Source organism: Oncorhynchus nerka, linkage group LG26 (genome assembly GCF_034236695.1).
Source record: "Oncorhynchus nerka isolate Pitt River linkage group LG26, Oner_Uvic_2.0, whole genome shotgun sequence".
NCBI lineage: Eukaryota > Metazoa > Chordata > Actinopteri > Salmoniformes > Salmonidae > Oncorhynchus > Oncorhynchus nerka.
Genome location: NC_088421.1, coordinates 51,893,764 through 51,920,800, shown reverse-complemented (window position 1 = coordinate 51,920,800; position 27,037 = coordinate 51,893,764). Strand labels below are relative to the sequence as shown.

Below are 27,037 nucleotides of genomic sequence, written 5' to 3'. Positions count from 1 at the left end.
CCAGTTCTTCTTTGGGGCGGCGATATTCTCCAGGCTGAGCCCAGGGTCCTTCACCGTCCAGTTCGTCCTCCCATGTGCATTCCTTCTCTTGCTGCACCTTGGGGCGGCTACACTCCCCTGGTTTAGCCCAGGGTCCTCTCCCGTCGAGGATTTCCTCCCAAGTCCAGAAATTCTTGTCACACTGCTGCTGTTGTTTCCTGTTACCATGCCGCTTGTTGTGGTGGGTGATTCTGTAACGGTTCTCTTGTGGTGAAGGAGACCAAAATGCAGCATTGTGATGATTCATGTTATTTTAATAAAGGAAAAACTAGACATGAATAAACTACCAAAATAATGAAAATGTGAAAACTGAAACAGTCCTATCTGGTGCAAACACAGATACAGGAACAATCACCCACAAACACACAGTGAAACCCAGGCTACCTAAATATGGTTCCCAACCAGAGACAATGACTAACACCTGCCTCTGATTGAGAACCATATCAGGCCAGACACAGAAATAGACAAACAAGACATCCAACATAGAATGCCCACTCAGATCACACCCTGACCAACCAAAACATAGAGACATACAAAGTAAACTATGGTCAGGGTGTGACAGTCTTTTTATAACTCCTTGAGTAGATGTTGTCCAGTTCACCTTCTTGAGGCTGGAGGGACAGGCCCTCTTAGGGACAGGCCTGAATACTGCCCCTTCTGGAGGAATTCGGCACCCATATAAACCATGATAAATTTTTGTCAAAAGTTGCTAATATATGCATATAAAAATTGTTATCGAATAGGAAACACTCTAAAGCTTATAAAACCGTTTAAATTTTGTCTCTAGCTAAAGCAGAAGTCTCAGGGCATGCATTCTCCCAAAGTCTCTCTTGTAATGGGAAAAGTTGCCATCACTTTGACGTCATCGTATACACACTTCCCAAACAGCTATAACCATGGAAACAGTTTCTACGTCTTCAGCGTGAAGCCTGCTTTCGATGAGGCGTGTAACTGTGAGAATCGCGCGCTCACGAGACGTTCAGCGTGCCCAAACGTCCCGGTGACGCAAAAAAAAAGTTTCACCAATGCGAGCTGGGATATTTCTCTCTCTTTCCATCAGGACGGACTGAACAACGTGTGCTTATCTGTTCGCCCTCACGATTGCTGTAGACCTTTATAACATACTAAGGCTTAATTATAAACATAGTTTGACAAGTTTACTCGAAATATAATGTATACTTTCGACGTTTTGGTGCGCATCCACTTGAAATTTGCATACATTTCGACCGAAAAGTGTCTAGTTTGAGAACGGAAAGACACAGACTTGAAAACTGAACGCTAACTTGGTGAGTATTAACCCTTCCACGTCTTCTGAAGCAAGAACAGCCATGGTAAGGGAATATTTACGTCTTCATTTTGGGTTTCTGTCGACTCCATGATAGAGGAGTCAGTATGCTAAATGAGAGCGCCGACTCTCTATTATAGCCTAGTAAACGCCAAATGTAACGTTAAAAATAATTGTAACATAGCAGTTGCATTTAGAAGAAGTTTATCTTGCCATACATATGTAAAACATGCATATTTAGTCAAAGTTTATGATGTGTATTCCTTGTTAGCTGACGTTATCTGCCGGAGCTATTTATTTCTCCTGACATTGCAGTAGCATTTTTTGAACGATGCATAATTGTAAACAGAGATTTATGGATATATATTGCAGATTATTGAAAAAAAAATGAATGTACTGTGTAACATGTTATATTACTGTCATCTGATGAAGATTTCAAAAGGTTAGTGAAATGATTTTTCTTTTAATCCTGCGTTTGTTGATTGCATATTTTTTCCTACTTGGCTAAGCTAATGAGGTATGTATGCAGTGGTGGTTGGACATAAATATGTGCTATGTTTTCGCCGTAAAACATTTTAGAAATCTGACTTGCTGGGTAGATAAATAACTTCTTTATCTTTCATTTGAGCCATTTTTCAAGCGATTCTGTGGAGGTTAAATATTTTTTGCGTTCCCTGCGCCACATTACAGCTCAGGGGGGGTGGGGCTTGATCCCAAAGGGGATCATGTGGCCCTGAAAGGTTAAAGAGGTGGAGTCTGGATGCTGAGTCTGGGTCTTTTTATAACTCCTTGAGTAGATGTTGAGTAGATGTATCATCATAATGATTCTACATGTTATAGTATGAACCTGGATCATCATAATGATTCTACATTTATAGTATGAACCTGGATCATAATAATGATTCTACATGTTATAATATGAACCTGGATCATCATAATGATTCTACATGTTATAATATGAACCTGGATCATCATAATGTTTCTACATGTTATAATATGCCATGGCCTTTACTGACCAAAGGTTAAACTGCTGTTATGGTTATGATATACTATGGTGTTGTGTCACTAGACTTTGACCAGATATTATTACATCCAAAGATCAACTGTACCTAGAACATAGATACAGAGACACTTGTCATCAGGAAGGTTCTCTCTCAACACAACGGAAAATATCTCAATGACTTGACATGTTCTGGTTGTGAATTCAGACTACAAGGTAAGAATCTTCCCAGGGATTATTGTAAAGTGTGTAGAGACATTAAATGTATGGTGTTATTTTAGTATAGTGAATGACAGTAAAACACTCAGATGTAACAGTCCATTTCACCTGGGACAGCTACGTGACAGTTCAATCATACAAAATGGCGCTAACTGGGTGTAGTCAAGTCACATTCAATAACATGTTGTTCATATAGCTAACTGGGTGTAGTCAAGTAACATTAAAAAACATATTGTTCATATAGCTAACTGGGTGTAGTCAAGTCACTTTTAAAAACATGTTGTTCATATATTCGTATATTGAGGTTATTTTACAATTTGTGTATTTTTAATGTTTAAGTTGTAAGTCGTCTTTCAGAATATCAGAACATTTGTTGTTTTCTAAATTACAATGAGCTCCTGCTTCCTGTGTAATTTGGTATTAAACCACTGAACAGACTTTTCTTAACATTGTTATTATGAACTGAATTCAGTAACAGCATCATAATATCATACCTGTTGAACAAAACAACACACTAGAATGAGAGAAATTATTAAAAGAGAAAGTGAGACATTATTATTATTATTATATTATATTATATTATATTATTATTATTAGTTCCACTACATGGAGAAAAGGTGAAAAATATCAATCACAACTACATGTTCATGTGAGGCATTAAATCACCTGTCTGTTTGGATGTGTCTGTTAGTAAATGTTATATTTCTAAGAGATAATGAATAAATGAGAACAATTGACCTTCAATAATTAGTTGTCACTGTGTTAAACACAACCAACATGCTGGATCTCTGTTTAGTTGTCACTGTGTTAACCACAACCAACATGCTGGATCTCTGTTTAGTTGTCACTGTGTTAACCACAATCAACATGCTGGATCTCTGTTTAGTTGTCACTGTGTTAACCACAACCAACATGTTGGATCTCTGTTTAGTTGTCACTGTGTTAACCACAACCAACATGATGGATCTCTGTTTAGTTGTCACTGTGTTAACCACAACCAACATGCTGGATCTCTGTTTAGTTGTCACTGTGTTAACCACAATCAACATGCTGGATCTCTGTTTAGTTGTCACTGTGTTAACCACAACCAACATGTTGGATCTCTGTTTAGTTGTCACTGTGTTAACCACAACCAACATGTTGGATCTCTGTTTAGTTGTCACTGTGTTAACCACAACCAACATGTTGGATCTCTGTTTAGTTGTCACCATGTTAACCACAACCAACATGTTGGATCTCTGTTTAGACTTCAGTGCTCTAAAATGAGTCTCTCTGGGGAGAGAGAGGAGGGGGGCCCTGCCTCTAAAATGAGTCTCTCTGGGGAGAGAAAGGAGGCGGTCCCTGCCTCTAAAATGAGTCTCTCTGGGGAGAGAAAGGAGGCGGTCCCTGCCTCTAAAATGAGTCTCTCTGGGGAACATGACTCCAAATCCAAGAGGTGAGCTGACAATGTTGTTTAAGAACTTTGTTTCTAAAACGTTATATCAACAATTTTTTCACATCTATTATTTTTAATCAGAAATGATTGGTGTACCTTTATGTGTCTGTAAAATATTGTTGTTCTAAGATATTAAATCATAGATTTATTGTGTATGAATTTTTGCTTTCCAAAATACACACAGACATCTATAGAAGTTTTGCACAATCATTTAGCCTACTATTAACTATTGCCTAATGTGTCATCATAACCTTGTTGTTTTAACTAATTCTGATCGTTGTTACAAGCTGAATTCTGACAATATTACCATTATATCAATCAATACGGAACCACTAAAGTTCTATATAGAACCCTTTAAGGAGGTTAGGAAGTGTCTGAGTATACAGTATATATAGACTATATATAGAACCCTTTATAGGAGATTAGGAAGTGTCTGAGTATACAGTATATATAGAATATATATAGAACCCTTTATAGGAGGTTAGGAAGGGTCTGAGTATACAGTATATATATAGACTATATATAGAACCCTTTATAGGAGGTTAGGAAGGGTCTGAGTATACAGTATATATATAGACTATATATAGAACCCTTTATAGGAGGATAGGAAGTGTCTGAGTATACAGTATATATATAGACTATATATAGAACCCTTTATAGGAGGTTAGGAAGGGTCTGAGTATACAGTATATATAGAATATATATAGAACCCTTTATAGGAGGTTAGGAAGTGTCTGAGTATACAGTATATATATAGAATATATATAGAACCCTTTATAGGAGTTTTTTTTATATTTTTTTTTATTTCACCTTTATTTAACCAGGTAAGCTAGTTGAGAACAAGTTCTCATTTACAATTGCGACCTGGCCAAGATAAAGCAAAGCAGTTCGACACATACAACGACACAGAGTTACACATGGAGTAAAACAAACATACAGTCAATAATACAGTAAAAAAAAAAAACAAGTCTATATACGATGTGAGCAAATTAGGTGAGAAGGGAGGTAAAGGCAAAAAAGGCCATGGTGGCAAAGTAAATACAATATAGCAAGTAAAACACTGGAATGGTAGTTTTGCAATGGAAGAATGTGCAAAGTAGAAATAAAAATAATGGGGTGCAAAGGAGCAAAATAAATAAATTAATTAAATACAGTTGGGAAAGAGGTAGTTGTTTGGGCTAAATTATAGGTGGGCTATGTACAGGTGCAGTAATCTGTAAGATGCTCTGACAGTTGGTGCTTAAAGCTAGTGAGGGAGATAAGTGTTTCCAATTTAAGAGATTTTTGTAGTTCGTTCCAGTCATTGGCAGCAGAGAACTGGAAGGAGGCGGCCAAAGAAAGAATTGGTTTTGGGGGTGACTAGAGAGATATACCTGCTGGAGCGTGTGCTACAGGTGGGAGATGCTATGGTGACCAGCGAGCTGAGATAAGGGGGACTTTACCTAGCAGGGTCTTGTAGATGACATGGAGCCAGTGGGTTTGGCGACGAGTATGAAGCGAGGGCCAGCCAACGAGAGCGTACAGGTCGCAATGGTGGGTAGTATATGGGGCTTTGGTGACAAAACGGATTGCACTGTGATAGACTGCATCCAATTTGTTGAGTAGGGTATTGGAGGCTATTTTGTAAATGACATCGCCAAAGTCGAGGATTGGTAGGATGGTCAATTTTACAAGGGTATGTTTGGCAGCATGAGTGAAGGATGCTTTGTTGCGAAATAGGAAGCCAATTCTAGATTTAACTTTGGATTGGAGATGTTTGATATGGGTCTGGAAGGAGAGTTTACAGTCTAACCAGACACCTAAGTATTTGTAGTTGTCCACGTATTCTAAGTCAGAGCCGTCCAGAGTAGTGATGTTGGACAGGCGGGTAGGTGCAGGTAGCGATCGGTTGAAGAGCATGCATTTAGTTTTACTTGTATTTAAGAGCAATTGGAGGCCACGGAAGGAGAGTTGTATGGCATTGAAGCTTGCCTGGAGGGTTGTTAACACAGTGTCCAAAGAAGGGCCGGAAGTATACAGAATGGTGTCGTCTGCGTAGAGGTGGATCAGAGACTCACCAGCAGCAAGAGCGACCTCATTGATGTATACAGAGAAGAGAGTCGGTCCAAGAATTGAACCCTGTGGCACCCCCATAGAGACTGCCAGAGGTCCGGACAGCAGACCCTCCGATTTGACACACTGAACTCTATCAGAGAAGTAGTTGGTGAACCAGGCGAGGCAATCATTTGAGAAACCAAGGCTGTCGAGTCTGCCGATGAGGATGTGGTGGTTGACAGAGTCGAAAGCCTTGGCCAGATCAATGAATACGGCTGCACAGTAATGTTTCTTATCGATGGCGGTTAAGATATCGTTTAGGACCTTGAGCGTGGCTGAGGTGCACCCATGACCAGCTCTGAAACCAGATTGCATAGCAGAGAAGGTATGGTGAGATTCGAAATGGTCGGTAATCTGTTTGTTGACTTGGCTTTCAAGACCTTAGAAAGGCATGGTAGGATAGATATAGGTCTGTAGCAGTTTGGGTCAAGAGTGTCCCCCTTTGAAGAGGGGGATGACCGCAGCTGCTTTCCAATCTTTGGGAATCTCAGATGACACGAAAGAGAGGTTGAACAGGCTAGTAATAGGGGTGGCAACAATTTCGGCAGATAATTTTAGAAAGAAAGGGTCCAGATTGTCTAGCCCGGCTGATTTGTAGGGGTCCAGATTTTTCAGCTCTTTCAGAACTTCAGCTGAATGGATTTGGGAGAAGGAGAGATGGGGAAGGCTTGGGCGAGTTGCTGTTGGGGGTGCAGTGCTGTTGACCGGGGTAGGAGTTGCCAGGTGGAAAGCATGGCCAGCCGTAGAAAAATGCTTATTGAAATTCTCAATTATGGTGGATTTATCAGTGGTGACAGTGTTTCCTATCTTCAGTGCAGTGGGCAGCTGGGAGGAGGTGTTCTTATTCTCCATGGGCTTTACAGTGTCTCAGAACTTTTTAGAGTTAGTGTTGCAGGAAGCAAATTTCTGCTTGAAAAAGCTAGCCTTGGCTTTTCTAACTGCCTGTGTATAACGGTTTCTAGCTTCCCTGAACAGCTGCATATCACGGGGGCTGTTCGATGCTAATGCAGAACGCCATAGGATGTTTTTGTGTTGGTTAAGGGCAGTCAGGTCTGGGGAGAACCAAGGGCTATATCTGTTCCTGGTTCTAATTTTCTTGAATGGGGCATGTTTATTTAAGATTGTTAGGAAGGCATTTTTAAAAAATATCCAGGCATCCTCTACTGACGGGATGAGATCAATATCCTTCCAGGACACCCCGGCCAGGTCGATTAGAAAGGCCTGCTCGCTGAAGTGTTTCAGGGAGCGTTTTACAGTGATGAGTGGAGGTCGTTTGACCGCTGACCCATTACGGATGCAGGCAATGAGGCAGTGATCGCTGAGATCTTGGTTGAAGACAGCAGAGGTGTATTTAGAGGGGAAGTTGGTTAGGATGATATCTATGAGGGTGCCCGTGTTTAAGGCTTTGGGGGTACCTGGTAGGTTCATTGATAATTTGTGTGAGATTGAGGGCATCAAGTTTAGATTGTAGGATGGCTGGGGTGTTAAGCCTGTTCCAGTTTAGGTCGCCTAGCAGCACGAGCTCTGAAGATAGATGGGGGCAATCAGTTCACATATGGTGTCCAGAGCACAGCTGGGGGCAGAGGGTGGTCTATAGCAGGCGGCAACGGTGAGAGACTTGTTTTTAGAGAGGTGGATTTTTAAAAGTAGAAGTTCAAATTGTTTGGGTACAGACCTGGATAGTAGGACAGAACTCTGCAGGCTATCTTTGCAGTAGATTGCAACACCGCCCCCTTTGGCAGTTCTATCTTGTCTGAAAATGTTGTAGTTTGGAATTAAAATTTCTGAATTTTTGGTGGTCTTCCTAAGCCAGGATTCAGACACAGCTAGAACATCCGGGTTGGCAGAGTGTGCTAAAGCAGTGAAAAGAACAAACTTAGGGAGGAGGCTTCTAATGTTAACATGCATGAAACCAAGGCTATTACGGTTACAGAAGTCATCAAAAGAGAGCGCCTGGGGAATAGGAGTGGAGCTAGGCACTGCAGGGCCTGGATTCACCTCTACATCGCCAGAGGAACATAGGAGGAGAAGAATAAGGGTACGGCTAAAAGCAATAAGAATTGGTCGTCTAGAACGTCTGGAACAGAGAGTAAAAGGAGGTTTCTGGGGGCGATAAAAAATAGCATCAAGGTATAATGTACAGACAAAGGTATGGTAGGATGTGAATACAGTGGAGGTAAACCTAGGTATTGAGTGATGAAGAGAGAGATATTGTCTCTAGAAACATCATTGAAACCAGGAGATGTCATTGCATGTGTGGGTGGTGGAACTAATAAGTTGGATAAGGTATAGTGAGCAGGACTAGAGGCTCTACCGTGAAATAAGCCAATAAACACTAACCAGAACAGCAATGGACAAGACATATTGACATTAAGGAGAGGCATCCTTAGTCGAGTGATCAAAAGGGTCCAGGGAGTGGAGAGGTTGGTTTGGGGGTCACGGCGATTTAGACAGCTAGCCAGGACATCGGTAGCAAGCTAGCATAGGATGGAGGTCTGTTGTTAGCCACCTCTTTGCGTTCCGTCAGTAGATTAGTGGAGTTCCGTGTTGTAGAGGGGATTAGTCCAAATCACACAACAACAAAAAAATAAAAACAATAGATATAGTTATAGAGGCCCAAGAAGAAACATAATAATAATAAAAATAAATAAATTGTCTGATTGTCTATTCTGAGAGCAGCCGGTAAGACAGCTAACGGTTAGCAGGCCGCAGATGGGCATCAGGTAACGTCGCGACGGAGGAGCCAGCCGGATCTCCTTCGGGTAGATAACGTCGGCAGTCCAGTTGTGAAGGCCCGGTGGGGCTCCGCGTAGGCAGTTAAACGGGTCCGGATAGGTGACTGCAGCCCAGGAGTGATTGACGGAGCTCAGGAGTGATTGACGGAGCTGGCTAGCTCCGGAGTAATTGATGTTTGCTCCGGAATCGACGAAAGCAGATAGACACACGGATAGCAGCCAGCTAGCTGTGAGATCCGGGAGTGAATGTCCAGAGAGCAGTTGAAATCCAGGGACATGGAGAGAAAAATCGGTCCGGTATGTTCCGTTCCGAGCCGCGCTGCGCCGTACAAAACTGGCGATAGATTTTCGAGTTAAAGGATAGCTGATGACCACAAACCGTGGTTAGCTGAATACTAACGAGTTGCCAGTAAAGAAGCTAACTAGCTTCTGATTAGCTTCTGGCTAGCTCCTGGCTAGCTTCTGGCTAGCTTCTTGGAGGATTGCAGATTTGAGGTAAATAATACGTATTTATACATATCAATTGGTGAGTCAGGTTGCAGGAGAGTGTATTGAAGATGAGTTGATGGAAAATAAAAATAAAATGTATGTGAAAAAGTTGTAAATATATATATATACACGACAAGACGAGGACAAAAAACGTCTGAACTGCTATGCCATCTGAGTATACAGTATATATAGAATATATATAGAACCTTTTATAGGAGGTTAGGAAGTGTCTGAGTATACAGTATATATAGGATATATATAGAACCCTTTATAGGAGGTTAGGAAGTGTCTGAGTATACAGTATATATAGAATATATATAGAACCCTTTATAGGAGGTTAGGAAGTGTCTGAGTATACAGTATATATAAAATATATATAGAACCCTTTATAGGAGGTTAGGAAGTGTCTGAGTATACAGAATATATAGAATATATATAGAACCCTTTATAGGAGGTTAGGAAGTGTCTGAGTATACAGTATATATAGAATATATATAGAACCCTTTATAGGAGGTTAGGAAGTGTCTGAGTATACAGTATATATAGAATATATATAGAACCCTTTATAGGAGGTTAGGAAGGGTCTGAGTATACAGTATATATAGAATATATATAGAACCCTTTATAGGAGGTTAGGAAGGGTCTGAGTATACAGTATATATAGAATATATATAGAACCCTTTATAGGAGGTTAGGAAGCGTCTGAGTATACAGTATATATAGAATATACATAGAACCCTTTATAGGAGGTAAGGAAGTGTCTGAGTATACAGTATATATAGAACCCTTTATAGGAGGTTAGGAAGTGTCTGAGTATACAGTATATATAGAACCCTTTATAGGAGGTTAGGAAGTGTCTGAGTATACAGTATATATAGAATATATATAGAACCATTTATAGGAGGTTAGGAAGTGTCTGAGTACACAGTATATATAGAATATATATAGAACCCTTAATAGGAGGTTAGGAAGGGTCTGAGTATACAGTATATATAGAATATATATAGAACCCTTTATAGGAGGTTAGGAAGTGTCTGAGTATACAGTATATATAGAATATATATAGAACCCTTTATAGGAGGTTAGGAAGTGTCTGAGTATACAGTATATATAGTATATATATAGAACCCTTTATAGGAGGTTAGGAAGTGTCTGAGTATACAGTATATATAGAATATATATAGAACCCTTTATAGGAGGTCAGGAAGTGTCTGAGTAAACAGTATATATAGAATATATATAGAACCCTTTATAGGAGGTCAGGAAGTGTCTGAGTAAACAGTATATATAGAATATATATAGAAACCTTTATAGGAGGTCAGGAAGTGTCTGAGTAAACAGTATATATAGAATATATATAGAACCCTTTATAGGAGGTTAGGATGTGTCTGAGTATACAGTATATAAAGAATATATATAGAACCCTTTATAGGAGGTTAGGAAGTGTCTGAGTATACAGTATATATAGAACCCTTTATAGGAGGTTAGGAAGTGTCTGAGTATACAGTATATATAGAATATATATAGAACCCTTTATAGGAGGTTAGGAAGTGTCTGAGTACACAGTATATATAGAATATATATAGAACCCTTAATAGGAGGTTAGGAAGGGTCTGAGTATACAGTATATATAGAACCCTTTATAGGAGGTTAGGAAGTGTCTGAGTATACAGTATATATAGTATATATAGAACCCTTTATAGGAGGTTAGGAAGTGTCTGAGTATACAGTATATATAGAACCCTTTATAGGAGGTTAGGAAGTGTCTGAGTATACAGAATATATAGAATATATATAGAACCCTTTATAGGAGGTTAGGAAGTGTCTGAGTATACAGTATATATAGAATATATATAGAACCCTTTATAGGAGGTTAGGAAGTGTCTGAGTATACAGTATATATAGAATATATATAGAACCCTTTATAGGAGGTTAGGAAGTGTCTGAGTATACAGTATATATAGAATATATATAGAACCCTTTATAGGAGGTTAGGAAGTGTCTGAGTATACAGTATATATAGTATATATATAGAACCCTTTATAGGAGGTTAGGAAGTGTCTGAGTATACAGTATATATAGAATATATATAGAACCCTTTATAGGAGGTCAGGAAGTGTCTGAGTAAACAGTATATATAGAATATATATAGAACCCTTTATAGGAGGTCAGGAAGTGTCTGAGTAAACAGTATATATAGAATATATATAGAACCCTTTATAGGAGGTCAGGAAGTGTCTGAGTAAACAGTATATATAGAATATATATAGAACCCTTTATAGGAGGTTAGGATGTGTCTGAGTATACAGTATATAAAGAATACACATAGAACCCTTTATAGGAGGTAAGGAAGTGTCTGAGTATACAGTATATATAGAACCCTTTATAGGAGGTTAGGAAGTGTCTGAGTATACAGTATATATAGAACCCTTTATAGGAGGTTAGGAAGTGTCTGAGTATACAGTATATATAGAATATATATAGAACCCTTTATAGGAGGTTAGGAAGTGTCTGAGTACACAGTATATATAGAATATATATAGAACCCTTAATAGGAGGTTAGGAAGGGTCTGAGTATACAGTATATATAGAATATATATAGAACCCTTTATAGGAGGTTAGGAAGTGTCTGAGTATACAGTATATATAGTATATATAGAACCCTTTATAGGAGGTTAGGAAGTGTCTGAGTATACAGTATATATAGAATATATATAGAACCCTTTATAGGAGGTCAGGAAGTGTCTGAGTAAACAGTATATATAGAATATATATAGAACCCTTTATAGGAGGTCAGGAAGTGTCTGAGTAAACAGTATATATAGAATATATATAGAACCCTTTATAGGAGGTCAGGAAGTGTCTGAGTAAACAGTATATATAGAATATATATAGAACCCTTTATAGGAGGTCAGGAAGTGTCTGAGTAAACAGTATATATAGAATATATATAGAACCCTTTATAGGAGGTTAGGAAGGGTCTGAGTATACAGTATATATAGAATATATATAGAACCGTCCCCGTACAGAACTGTCCGCGTCCAAGTACAGAACTGTCCGCGTCCCCGTACAGAACTGTCCGCGTCCCCGTAGAGAACTGTCCTCGTCCCCGTACAGAACTGTCCGCGTCCCCGTACAGAACTGTCCGCATCCCCGTAGAGAACTGTCCTCGTCCCCGTACAGAACTGTCCACTTCCCCGTAGAGAACTGTCCACGTCCACATTCGGTGTGGCACCAAACATATTGTCCGGTTACGGACAGAGTGGGCTGAGGTGATCTTGGAGAATAACGATGTAGTTTGCTATGGTGTTGAGGCACCAAAGTTTATTGTTCAAATGTATTTTTGCTTTACGGTCAGGGACAGTATGAGATCCTTTTCACTCTCTATCCTTGTTTCATTTTGTGGTTCACTGGATTCATCATCGAGACGAGGTACAGACGAACAAACTGCTAGCTAGTCGGTACAGCTCGGTAAGCTAGCTAGCTACTCTACCAGCAGCACCAAAGACACAGCTAATTTGAATAGCCAAGCTGAGCAAAATATGCAATAAACAAACGCAGGATAAAAAAGAAAAATAATTCACTAACCTTTTGAAAATCTTCATCAGATGACAGTAATAGGACATGTTACACAGGACATTTATGTTTTTTTCAATAATATGCTATTTATATCCATAAATCTCTGTTTACAATGACGGCCATGTTCAAAAAATGCTACGCAAATGTCCGGAGAAATGATGATAACTCCGCCAGATAACAAGCAATACACATCATAAGCTTTGACTAAATATACATGTTCTACATATAGATAGAAAGATACACTTCTCCTTAATGCAACCACTGTGTTACATTTATTTTTAACGTTACAGAATTCGTTCACTAGGCTATAATATGAGACGGCGCTCAGAAATTAGCATTATGTCTCCTCTATGTTTGGAGTCCACAGAAACCCCAAAATTACCACATAAATATTCCCTTACCTTTGATGTTCTTCGATCAGAAGACGTGGAAGGAGTCATACTTACCAAAAACTGCGTTTGGTTTTCAAGTCTGTGTCTTTGGGTTACCAAACGCGACAAATTCCGATTGAAATGCAGCCAAAATTCTAGTGGATGCGCATCAAAACTTCAAAATTACATATTATATGTCGACTAAACTGGTCAAACTAAGTGCAGAATCAAGCTTTCGGATGTTATAAACGTGCATAACAATTATCAGCTCGAACAGACAAACCGACATCGTCTGGAACAAAGAGAGCTCCAGACCAGGCGCGCGCAATAGAGTACATGTATTTTCGCGTGACCCGAAGATTTTAGCCCGCCAAAGGGCAAAGGAGCGTGCGAGTCTCATAATGAAACGCCCCATTGAAAGGACACATCCCACTGAAGAGATAGAAACTGTTCCCAGATCCGTAGCTGGTTGGGAAGGGCGGGGGCGATGACGTCAAAGTTGGCCCAACTTTTCTGATGACTAGAGAGAGTTTGGGAGAATGGCTGCCCTGAGAGTTCTGCTTTACATACAGACATAATTTGAACGGTTTTAGAAGCTTTAGAGTGTTTTCTATTCAATAATAATTATTATATGCATATATTAGCAATTTTGGACAGATTTTTCTTCTGTTTACTATGGGCACGCACTTCCTCCAAAGGGGGCAGTATTCTGCCCTATCCCCATGTTCTAGTTCATTTTACCAATTACAAATATAAAATAACCATTTATAGCATAACAAACAATGAAACTGACATAAACCAACAACACCATACAATTAGTTAATTATATATATAAAAAACTACATTCATATATTCTTTAAACATAAAAGCTAATTTACCAACAGTGGATGAGAGATGCAATGTTTGTCTCTGTTGTGTTGAAGTCCAATCAATCAGGAGAGACCAGCCTCCCCTGTTCCCAGCTGTGTGTCCATGAAGAGTGACAAGTCTATGGGTCAACCTATAAAGTTTAGAGAGGGAGACTTTTCTACTGACCAAAGGTAAGAAGAACTCATGGGTCATGGTCAGTGAGTTAAACAACTGTCTCTAGTCATTTCTCCTCTCCCATTTTCCCATTTATTGTTGTTGTTTTCATAATCCGTAGGCTAATAATTTTTTCAATTTTCATAGTCCTAAAACAACATTAAACAAACACAACGTTCTCTCCCTGTGTGTGTGTGTGTGTGTGTGTGTGTGTGTGTGTGTGTGTGTGTGTCATTTCTCCTCTCCCATTTTCCCATTTCTTTCTGTTGTTTTCATAATCTGTAGGCTAATCCTTTTGCCAATTTTCATAGTCCTAAAACTAACAAACACAACCTTCGCTCCCTGTGTGTGTTTGAGACAGAGACAGAGACAGAGACAGAGAGACAGGTAGGTAGGTTGGTAGGTAGGTAGGTTGAGACAGCAGGAGAGAGAGAGAGAGAGAGAGAGAGAGAGAGAGAGAGAGAGAGAGAGAGAGAGAGAGAGAGCAGGTGTGAGAGAGAGAGAGAGAGAGCAGTGGTGAGAGAGAGAGAGAGCAGGTGTGAGAGAGAGAGAGAGCAGGTGTGAGAGAGAGCAGGTGTGAGAGAGAGAGAGACAGCAGGTGTGAGAGAGAGCAGGTGTGAGAGAGAGAGACAGCAGGTGTGAGAGAGAGCAGGTGTGAGAGAGAGAGAGACAGCAGGAGAGAGAGAGACAGCAGGTGTGAGAGAGAGAGAGACAGCAGGTGTGAGAGAGAGAGAGACAGCAGGTGTGAGAGAGAGCAGGTGTGAGAGAGAGAGACAGCAGGTGTGAGAGAGAGCAGGTGTGAGAGAGAGAGCAGGTGAGAGAGAGAGCAGGTGTGAGAGAGAGAGCAGGTGAGAGAGAGAGACAGCAGGTGTGAGAGAGAGACAGCAGGTGTGAGAGAGAGAGCAGGTGAGAGAGCAGGTGAGAGAGAGAGACAGCAGGTGTGAGAGAGAGAAACAGCAGGTGTGAGAGAGAGAGAGAGACAGCAGGTTCGGGACAAGGTAACACATCGGGTGAACAGGCTGATAGGATCTAAAGAAGGGGATCGCTGCTCTCTGATCAATTTTATCCATTCAAATCTTTCCTTAATGTGAGAATATTTTTAAGATTAATACACAACGTAGATTTTGAGAGGACGAGAGTACTAGTGTACTAATGGTCAATAGCGAATTGTAAATAGGAGTTGTATATCTGTACATCTGTTAGAATCTGTGGAATGTCACTCCTGAACTCAGAGCCACGTTGTCATCTGTCTGTACATTGAGTCAAGGATACATTCTAAACGGCCATTGGCCAAGTTGTCCTGCAAGGACATGAAGAATTCACTAAATCACAGATTTAGCACGTCATTGCGTACATGTTGTAAAATATATTGAGACAAATTACAGACAGTAGACTACAAGTAGAAAAATATAACTCAATATATTGAACATGGAATATATTTCACTATGATTGAACATTTACATTACATTTAAGTCATTTAGCAGACGCTCTTATCCAGAGCGACTTACAAATTGGTGCTTTCACCTTATGACATCCAGTGGAACAGCCACTTTACAATAGTGCATCTAGGTCTTTTAAGGGGGGAGAAGGATTACTTTATCCTATCCTAGGTATTCCTTAAAGAGGTGGGGTTTCAGGTGTCTCCGGAAGGTGGTGATTGACTCCGCTGTCCTGGCGTCGTGAGGGAGTTTGTTCCACCATTGGGGGGCCAGAGCAGCGAACAGTTTTGACTGGGCTGAGCGGGAACTGTACTTCCTCAGTGGTAGGGAGGCGAGCAGGCCAGAGGTGGATGAACGCAGTGCCCTTGTTTGGGTGTAGGGCCTGATCAGAGCCTGGAGGTAGTGAGGTGCCGTTCCCCTCACAGCTCCGTAGGCAAGCACCATGGTCTTGTAGCGGATGCGAGCTTCAACTCGCATCCGAGTTGAAGCTCGCATTAGGCCTAAAGCCTAATGTTTATATTTTAATGCAGTCATCTTCGTTTTCATATGAAGAAAATGTGTATACATCAACTTTGCTCTGAATTTATCGGAGGTCACAAAGAAACGGATGAACCACGTGATTCTATCTGCTGAGGGAGGTATTAGATCACTCAGCTGTTCTAGTGGTCTGAGGCAGGTGTTAGATTACTCAGCTGTTCTAGTGGTCTGAGACAGGTGGTAGATTACTCAGCTGTTCTAGTGGTCTGAGACAGGTGGTAGATTACTCAGCTGTTGTAATGCTCCGGGTGTCGTGGGTGTGGAGTCAAATGCAGGAGACAGAGTTCAATGCTGTGCGTCTTTTAATAGCACCAACGCACCACAGGGTGCTCACAAAAAAGTTACGTTCCCAACCACAGGGAATCAAAAAGTACAATAGAAAAAACACAACTCGGCACTAACACGTACCTCTATAACAGAGCGGAAGGTTACATTGAAATAATCCCGCACAACAACCAGGCGGGCCGGCTGTCTAATAAAGACAAACTAATTAAACATGAACAGGTGCTACCACTAAACATACAAGGAGGGGGAGGAAAAACAATCAGTGGCAGCTAATAGGCCGGTGACGATGACCGCCGAGCACCACCCGCCCGGGAAGGGGAAACACCCTCGGTCGGACTCGTGACAGCTGTTCTACCAGTGGTCTGAGACAGGTGTTCGATAACTCAGCTGTTCTAGTGGTCTGAGGCAGGTGTTAGATTACTCAGCTGTTCTAGTGGTCTGAGACAGGTGGTAGATTACTCAGCTGTTCTACCAGTGGTCTGAGACAGGTGTTAGATAACTCAGCTGTTCTAGTGGTCTGAGGCAGGTGTTAGATTACTCAGCTGTTCTAGTGGTCTGAGGCAGGTGTTAGATTACTCAGCTGTTCTAGTGGTCTGAGACAGGTGTTAGATTACTCAGCTGTTCTAGTGGTCTGAGACAGGTGTTAGATTACTCAGCTGTTCTAGTGGTCTGAGACGGGTGTTAGATTACTCAGCTGTTCTAGCGGTCTGAGGCAGGTGTTAGATTACTCAACTCTTCTAGTGGTCTGAGGCAGGTGGTAGATTACTCAGCTGTTCTAGTGGTCTGAGGCAGTAGTCATCATTAGTACATTTCTTTATTAAAAGTGAGTTTATTTGTTACAATTGACTGACTAAAACCAGGGCACATATATATTATTACTGTGTAAACCTAGCAGTACAACTGATTTGGCCTAGGAAACCTTGGCCTAGGAAACCTAACAACGGGCCCCACTGGACTGAGGGGAAGCTCGGGACTGAGGGGAAGCTCGGGACCGAGGGGAAGCTCGGGACCGAGGGGAAGCTCGGGAACGAGGGGAAGCTCAGGACTGGCGGATCCTGGCTGACTGGCGGATCCTGGCACACTGGCGGATCCTGGCTGAATGGCGGATCTAACTGATCCTGGCAGACTGGCTGATCCTGGCCGACTGGCAGATCCTGGCCGACTGGCAGATCCTGGCAGACTGGCAGTTCTGGCGGATCCTGGCAGACTGGCGGATCCTGGCAGACTGGCGGATCCTGGCCGACTGGCGGATCCTGGCCGACTGGCAGATCCTGGCCGACTGGCAGATCCTGGCCGACTGGCAGTTCTGGCAGATCCTGCCCGACTGGCAGATCCTGCCCGACTGGCAGATCCGGGCCGACTGGCAGATCCTGGCCGACTGGCAGATCCTGGCGGCGCTGGGCAGACTGGCGGCACTGGCGGCGCTGGGCAGACTGGCGGCACTGGGCAGACTGGCGGATCCTGGCAGACTGGCGGATCCTGGCTGACTGGCGGATCCTGGCCGACTGGCGGATCCTGGCAGACTGGCGGATCCTGGCCGACTGGCGGATCCTGGCCGACTGGCAGATCCTGGCCGACTGGCAGTTCTGGCATATCTGGGCCGACTGGCAGATCCGGGCCGACTGGCAGATCCGGGCCGACTGGCAGATCCTGGCCGACTGGCAGATCCTGGCCGACTGGCGGCACTGGCGGCGCTGGGCAGACTGGCGGCACTGGGCAGACTGGTGGATCCTGGCAGACTGGTGGATCCTGGCAGACTGGCAGATCCTGGCTGACTGGCGGATCCTGGCTGACTGGCGGATCCTGGCACACTGGCGGATCCTGGCTGAATGGCGGATCTAACTGATCCTGGCAGACTGGCTGATCCTGGCCGACTGGCAGATCCTGGCCGACTGGCAGATCCTGGCCGACTGGCCGACTGGCGGATCCTGGCCGACTGGCGGATCCTGGCCGACTGGCGGATCCTGGCCGACTGGCGGATCCTGGCCGACTGGCGGATCCTGGCCGACTGGCGGATCCTGGCCGACTGGCAGATCCTGGCCGACTGGCAGTTCTGGCATATCCGGGCCGACTGGCAGATCCGGGCCGACTGGCAGATCCTGGCCGACTGGCAGATCCTGGCCGACTGGCGGCACTGGCGGCGCTGGGCAGACTGGCGGCACTGGGCAGACTGGTGGATCCTGGCAGACTGGTGGATCCTGGCAGACTGGCAGATCCTGGCTGACTGGCGGATCCTGGCTGACTGGCGGATCCTGGCACACTGGCGGATCCTGGCTGAATGGCGGATCTAACTGATCCTGGCAGACTGGCTGATCCTGGCCGACTGGCAGATCCTGGCCGACTGGCAGATCCTGGCCGACTGGCAGTTCTGGCGGATCCTGGCCGACTGGCGGATCCTGGCCGACTGGCGGATCCTGGCCGACTGGCGGATCCTGGCCGACTGGCGGATCCTGGCCGACTGGCAGATCCTGGCCGACTGGCGGCACTGGCGGCGCTGGGCAGACTGGCGGCACTGGCGGCGCTGGGCAGACTCGCGGCACTGGCGGCGCTGGGCAGACTGGCGGCACTGGGCAGACTGGCGGCACTGGGCAGACTGGCGGCACTGGAATGAGGGGCTCTGGCGCATCTGGAATGAGGGGCGGGAGCTCTGGCAGCGCCGGACAGGCTGGAGACTCCGGCTGCGCTGGAGAGGAGGAAGGCTCTGGCCGCGCTGGACAGAGATGCTCTGGCGCCTCTGGACTGAGGAGCGCTGGTGCCTCTGGACTGAGGAGCGGGAGCTCTGGCAGCGCCGGAAAGGCGGGAGCACCTGTGTTGATGGGATGGAGAAACCGCCTGGTGCGGGGAGCCGGCACTGGTGGTACCGGGCCACACACCTCCGGGCGAGTGCAAGGAACAGGACACACCGGGTTGTGAAGGTGTACTGGAGACCTGGTGTGTATAGCCGGCATCAAATCCCCCGGAACTCCAACACACGTTTCAAGCTGAGTACGAGGAACTGACACGGGTGACATCGGACAGCTAACACGCTCCTCAGGGCAAATGCCGTACATACTATGCCAAACCAACAGCTTTCTCTCTACTCTGTCCAATACATCCTCAACACTCTCAGACTCAGCACTCAGCTTCGCCGACAGCTCCAATTCCATCCATGGCTCCTTACGGTAAACAGGGGGAGTTGGCTCAGGTCTGACTCCTGACTCTGCCACACTTTCCCTGTGCCGCCCCCAAGATTTTTTTGGGGGTGCCTCTCGGGCTTCCAGCCGCTCTGCCGTGCTAGCTCCTCATAATGCCGCCTCTCTGCTTTCGCTGCCTCCAGCTCGGCTTTGGGGCGGCAAAATTCCCCTGGCTCTGCCCAGGGTCCTTTTCCGTCAAGGATCTCCTCCCAAGTCCATTTATCCAAATAGTGCAGCCTCTCCCACTGCTGCTGCTGCTGTTGCTCCTGCTGCACCTGTCGCTTCTCCTGCTGCTGCTGTTGCTGCTGCCTCTGTTTACCACGCCGCTTGGTCCTTGGTTGGTGGGTGATTCTGTAAGGGGTTTCCTGTGGTGAAGTAGAGGCGGACCAAAACGCAGCGTGGTTATATTGATTAATGTTTAATAAAAACAGATAAACATGAACACTACAAAACAATAAACCTGGAAAACCAAAAACAGCCCTATCTGGTGCAAAACACAGAGACAGGAACAATCACCCACAAAACCCAACACAAAACAGGCTACCTAAATATGGTTCCCAATCAGAGACAATGACTAACACCTGCCTCTGATTGAGAACCATATCAGGCCAAATATAGAAATAGACAAACCAGACACACAACATAGAATGCCCACCCAGCTCACGTCCTGACCAACACTAAAACAAGGAAAACACATACGAACGATGGACAGAACGTGACAACTACTGATTTCTCTGAGTGAGGCAGATATATATTATTACTGTGTAAAACCTAGCAGTACTACTGATTTCTCTGAGAGTGAGACAGATATATATTATTACTGTATAAAACCAGCAGTACTACTGATTTCTCTGAGAGTGAGGAAGATATATATTATTACTGTGTAAAACCTAGCAGTACTACTGATTTCACTGAGAGTGAGACAGATATATATTATTACTAAGAAAACCCTAGCTGTACTACTGATTTCTCTGAGAGTGAGGCAGATATATATTATTACTGTATAAAACCTAGCAGTATTGCTGATTTCTCTGAGAGTGAGACAGATATGTAGCATTTAAGAAAAAAGCATGATTATTTGTCTCTCTGAAATGAAACCATCAATCATTGAATAACCCCATGCCGTGATTAGATAGTGAACAACCCCATGCCGTGATTAGATAGTGAACAACCCCATGATTAGATAGTGAACAACCCCATGATTAGATAGTGGACAACCCCATGATTAGATAGTGAACAACCCCATACCATGATTAGATAGTGAACAACCCCATGCTGTGATTAGATAGTGAACAACCCCATGCCGTGATTAGATAGTGAACAACCCCATGATTAGATAGTGAACAACCCCATGTCATGATTAGATAGTGAACAACCCCATGATTAGATAGTGGACAACCCCATGCCGTGATTAGATAGTGAACAACCCCATGATTAGATAGTGGACAACCCCATGATTAGATAGTGAACAACCCCATGATTAGATAGTGAACAACCCCATGATTAGATAGTGAACAACCCCATGATTACATAGTGAACAACCCCATGATTAGATAGTGGACAACCCCATGATTACATAGTGAACAACCCCATGATTAGATAGTGGACAACCCCATGATTACATAGTGAACAACCCCATGATTAGATAGTGGACAACCCCATGATTACATAGTGAACAACCCCATGCCGTGATTAGATAGTGAACAACCCCATGCCGTGATTAGATAGTGAACAACCCCATGCCGTGATTACATAGTGAACAACCCCATGATTAGATAGTGGACAACCCCATGATTACATAGTGAACAACCCCATGCCGTGATTAGATAGTGGAAAAACACCAATCTTTTTCATAATTTCTTTAAACAATAAAAGCTAATTGACCAACTTTTCTGAAAATGGATATATAGTGTTTTGGAATGAAACCCTTCAATTGCTTAGTTAATTCCCAACATTTACTATGTTGTATTTTAATAAAAATATATGTCATAAAATGCGGAACCCCTGAAAAATGCACCAGGCTGGAAACTACTGATCTTAAGCCTTTAGGATGTTCAGGAATGCACTGTGGGGACAATGTGGGGCCACTGTGGGGACAATTTGGGGACAATGTGGGGACACTGTGGGGACACTGTGGGGACACTGTGGGGACAATGTGGGGACACTGTGGGGACACTGTGGGGACACTGTGGGGACAATGTGGGGACACTGTGGGGACACTGTGGGGACAATGTGGGGGCACTGTGGGGGCACTGTGGGGACACTGTGGGGGCACTGTGGGGACACTGTGGGGACACTGTGGGGACAATGTGGGGACACTGTGGGGACACTGTGGGGACAATGTGGGGACAATGTGGGGGCACTGTGGGGGCACTGTGGGGGCACTGTGGGGACACTGTGGGGGCACTGTGGGGACACTGTGGGGACAACGTGGGGACAATGTGGGGACACTGTGGGGACACTGGGGACACTGTGAGGTCACTTTGGGGACACTTTGGGGACACTGTGAGGTCACTGTGTGGACATTGTGGGGACACTGTGGGGACACTGTGGGGAGAATGTGGGGACACTGTGGGGACACTGTCAGGACACTGTTGGGACACTGTGTGGATACTGTGGGGACAGACATAAATCTCTTGGCATGTTTTATTAACTATATATGTTGTCTCTGACCTGGTATCAGTGACATGACATCATCATCTTTAGTCTACATTAGACTAGAGACTGAAGGTCTGTTTCTGTTGTGTTGAAGCCCAATCCATCAGGAGAGACCAGACTCACCCAGCTGTCTGTCCATGAAGATTGATGGGTCTATGGACCTGTAGTCTACATTAGACTAGAGACTGAAGGTCTGTTTCTGTTGTGTTGAAGCCCAATCCATCAGGAGAGACCAGACTCACCCAGCTCTCTGTCCATGAAGAGTGACGGGTCTATGGACCATTTCTATGATTGCGAAGATGGAGACTTTTCTGCATTTACAGGGTAAGTAGTACTCATGGTACATACCAGGTATCTATAGTATATACCAGGTATGTATTCACAGAGAGACAGCAGTCAGTCCATGAAGACTCCACTCTATGATACTGCCAATTACATGCAACAAGGGAGAAATTTCTTCATCACAGAGTAAATACTCCTGGTATATACCAGGTATCGAAACACAGAGTAAATACTCCTGGTATATACCAGGTATCTAATCACAGAGTAAATACTCCTGGCATATACCAGGTATCTAATCACAGAGTAAATACTCCTGGTATATACCAGGTATCTAAACACAGAGTAAATACTCCTGTTATATACCAGGTATCTAGGCACAGAGTAAATACTCCTGGTATATACCAGGTATCTAATCACAGAGTAAATACTCCTGGTATATACCAGGTATCTAGTCACGGAGTAAATACTCCTGTTATATACCAGGTATCTACAAATCCCAGGGCACAAAACGGACAAGGTTTTAAAAATCTAACTTTTAAAAGTTTGTATTCTGTTAACTCATACCCAAATAATCAAATCAAATCAAATGTATTTATATAGCCCTTCGTACATCAGCTGATATCTCAAAGTGCTGTACAGAAACCCAGCCTAAAATCCCAAACAGCAAGCAATGCAGGTGTAGAAGCACGGTGGCTAGGAAAAACTCCCTAGAAAGGCCAAAACCTAGGAAGAAACCTAGAGAGGAACCAGGCTATGTGGGGTGGCCAGTCCTCTTCTGGCTGTACCGGGTGGAGATTATAACAGAACATGGCCAAGATGTTCAAATGTTCATAAATGACCAGCATGGTCGAATAATAATAAGGCAGAACAGTTGAAACTGGAGCAGCAGCACGGCCAGGTGGACTGGGGACAGCAAGGAGTCATCATGTCAGGTAGTCCTGGGGCATTGTCCTAGGGCTCAGGTCCTCCGAGAGAGAGAAAGAAAGAGAGAAGGAGAGAATTAGAGAATGCACACTTAGATTCACACAGGACACCGAATAGGACAGGAGAAGTACTCCAGATATAACAAACTGACCCCAGCCCCCGACACATAAACTACTGCAGCATAAATACTGGAGGATGAGACAGGAGGGGTCAGGAGACAATGTGGCCCCATCCGAGGACACCCCCGGACAGGGCCAAACAGGAAGGATATAACCCCACCCACTTTGCCAAAGCACAGCCCCCACACCACTAGAGGGATAACTTCAACCACCAACTTAACATCCTGAGACAAGGCTGAGTATAGCCCACAAAGATCTCCACCATGGCACAACCCAAGGGGGGGCGCCAACCCAGACAGGATGACCACATCAGTGAATCAACCCACTCAGGTGACGCACCCCTTCCAGGGACGGCATGAGAGAGCCCCAGTAAGCCAGTGACTCAGCCCCTGTAATAGGGTTAGAGGCAGAGAATCCCAGTGGAAAGAGGGGAACCGGCCAGGCAGAGACAGCAAGGGCGGTTCGTTGCTCCAGAGCCTTTCCGTTCACCTTCCCACTCCTGGGCCAGACTACACTCAATCATATGACCCACTGAAGAGATGAGTCTTCAGTAAAAACTTAAAGGTTGAGACCGAGTTTGCGTCTCTGACATGGGTAGGCAGACCGTTCCATAAAAATGGAGCTCTATAGGAGAAAGCCCTGCCTCCAGCTGTTTGCTTAGAAATTCTAGGGACAATTAGGAGGCCTGCGCCTTGTGACCGTAGCGTACGTGTAGGTATGTACGGCAGGACCAAATCAGAGAGATAGGTAGGAGCAAGCCCATGTAATGCTTTGTAGGTTAGCAGTAAAACCTTGAAATCAGTCCTTGCTTTGACAGGAAGCCAGTGTAGAGAGGCTAGCACTGGAGTAATATGATCACATTTTTTGGTTCTAGTCAGGATTCTAGCAGCCGTATTTAGCACCAACTGAAGTTTATTTAGTGCTTTATCACGGTAGCTGGAAAGTAGAGCATTGCAGTAGTCTAGCCTAGAAGTGACAAAAGCATGGATAAATTTTTCTGCATCATTTTTGTACAGAAAGTTTCTGATTTTTGCAATGTTACACAGATGGAAAAAAGCTGTCCTTGAAATGGTCTTGATATGTTCTTCAAAAGAGAGATCAGGGTCCAGAGTAACGGCGAGGTCCTTCACAATTTTATTTGAGACGACTGTACAACCATTAAGATTAATTGTCAGATTCATCAGAAGATCTCTTTGTTTCTTGGGACCTAGAACAAGCATCTCTGTTTTGTCCGAGTTTAAAAGTAGAAAGTTTGCAGCCATCCACTTCCTTTTGTCTGAAACACATGCTTCTAGCGAGGGCAATTTTGGGGCTTCACCATGTTTCATTGAAATGTACAGCTGTGTGTCATCCGCATAGCAGTGAAAGTTAACATTATGTTTTCGAATGACATCCCCAAGAGGTAAAATATATAGTGAAAACAATAGTGGTCCTAAAACGGAACCTTGAGGAATACCGAAATTTACAGTTGATTTGTCAGAGGACAAACCATTCACAGAGACAAACTGATATCTTTCCGACATATAAATCTAAACCAGGCCAGAACTTGTCCGTGTAGACCAATTTGGGTTTCCAATCTCTCCAAAAGAATGTGGTGATCGATGGTATCAAAAGCAGCACTAAGGTCTAGGAGCACGAGGACAGATGCAGAGCCTCGGTCTGATGCCATTAAAAGGTCATTTACCACCTTCACAAGTGCAGTCTCAGTGCTATTGCATTTTGTATACATTGTTTGTCTGCAGGAAGGCAGTGAGTTGCTGCGCAACAGCCTTTTCTAAAACTTTTGAGAGGAATGGAAGATTTGATATAGGCCGATAGTTTTTTATATTTTCTCGGTCAAGGTTGGGCTTTTTTAAGAGAGGCTTTATTACTGCCACTTTTAGTGAGTTTGCTACACATCCGGTGGATAGAGAGCCGTTTATTATGTTCAACATAGGAGGGCCAAGCACAGGAAGCAGCTCTTTCAGTACTTTAGTTGGAATAGGGTCCAGTATACAGCTTGAAGGTTTAGAGGCCATGACTATTTTCATCATTGTTTCAAGGGATATAGTACTAAAACACTTGAGTGTCTCTTTTGATCCTAGGTCCTGGCAGAGTTGTGCAGACTCAGGACAACTGAGCTTTGAGGGAATACGCAGATTTAAAGAGGAGTCCGTAATTTGCTTTCTAATAATCATGATCTTTTCCTCAAAGAAGTTCATGAATTTATTACTGCTGAAGTGAAAGCCATCCTCTCTTGGGGAATGCTGCTTCTTAGTTAGCTTTGTGACAGTATCAAAAAGGAATTTCGGATTGTTCTTATTTTCCTCAATTAAGTTGGAAAAATAGGATGATCGAACAGCATTAACGGCTCTTCGATACTGCACGGTACTGTCTTTCCAAGCTAGTCGGAAGACTTCCAGTTTGGTGGAGCAGCAGTCAGGGCTCTTCGATACTGCACGGTATCGTCTTTCCAAGCTAGTCGGAAGACTTCCAGTTTGGTGGAGCAGCAGTCAGGGCTCTTCGATACTGCACGGTACCGTCCTTCCAAGCTAGTCGGAAGACTTCCAGTTTGGTGGAGCAGCAGTCAGGGCTCTTCGATACTGCACGGTACCGTCCTTCCAAGCTAGTCGGAATACTTCCAGTTTGGTGGAGCAGCAGTCAGGGCTCTTCGATACTGCACGGTACTGTCTTTCCAAGCTAGTCGGAAGACTTCCAGTTTGGTGTGGCGCCATTTCCGTTCCAATTTTCTGGAAGCTTGCTTCAGAGCTCAAGTATTTTCTGTATACCAGGGAGCTAGTTTCTTATGAGAAATGTTTTTAGTTTTTAGGGGTGCAACTGCATCTAGGGTATTGTGCAAGGTTAAATTGAGGTCCTCAGTTAGGTGGTTAACTGATTTTTGTCCTCTGGCGTCCTTGGGTAGACAGAGGGAGTCTGGAAGGGCATCAAGGAATCTTTGTGTTGTCTGTGAATTTATAGCACGACTTTTGATGTTCCTTGGTTGGGGTCTGAGCAGATTATTTGTTGCAATTGCAAACGTAATAAAATGGTGGTCCGATAGTCCAGGATTATGAGAAAAAACATTAAGATCCACAACATTTATTCCATGGGACAAAACTAGGTCCAGAGTATGACCTTGACAGTGAGTAGGTCCAGAGACATGTTGGACAAAACCCACTGAGTCGATGATGGCTCCGAAAGCCTTTTGGAGTGGGTCTGTGGACTTTTCCATGTGAATATTAAAGTCACCAAAAATTTGAATATTATCTGCTATGACTACAAGGTCCGATAGGAATTCAGGGAACTCAATGAGGAACGCTGTATATGGCCCAGGAGGCCTGTAAACAGTAGCTATAAAAAGTGATTGAGTAG

The 27,037-nt window shown here is 43.8% G+C and overlaps 2 protein-coding genes across 2 annotated transcripts in view; both read left to right on the top strand.

Annotated features, from left to right (window-relative positions):
- Nucleotides 1-2,445: 2,445 nt before the first annotated feature.
- The window catches only part of LOC135564809 (NACHT, LRR and PYD domains-containing protein 3-like), a 130,717-nt gene continuing 106,125 nt past the window's right edge, over nucleotides 2,446-27,037 (top strand). The window contains exon 1 of the mRNA XM_065010875.1: nucleotides 2,446-2,540. The gene's annotated coding sequence lies outside the window, so the exon portion shown is untranslated. The remainder of the gene's footprint in view (nucleotides 2,541-27,037) is intronic.
- Nucleotides 22,371-27,037, top strand: part of LOC135564799 (NACHT, LRR and PYD domains-containing protein 12-like) — a 55,822-nt gene continuing 51,155 nt past the window's right edge. The window contains exon 1 of the mRNA XM_065010854.1: nucleotides 22,371-22,685. Coding sequence (XP_064866926.1) covers nucleotides 22,618-22,685 — 68 coding nt within the window. The 5' untranslated portion in view covers nucleotides 22,371-22,617. The remainder of the gene's footprint in view (nucleotides 22,686-27,037) is intronic.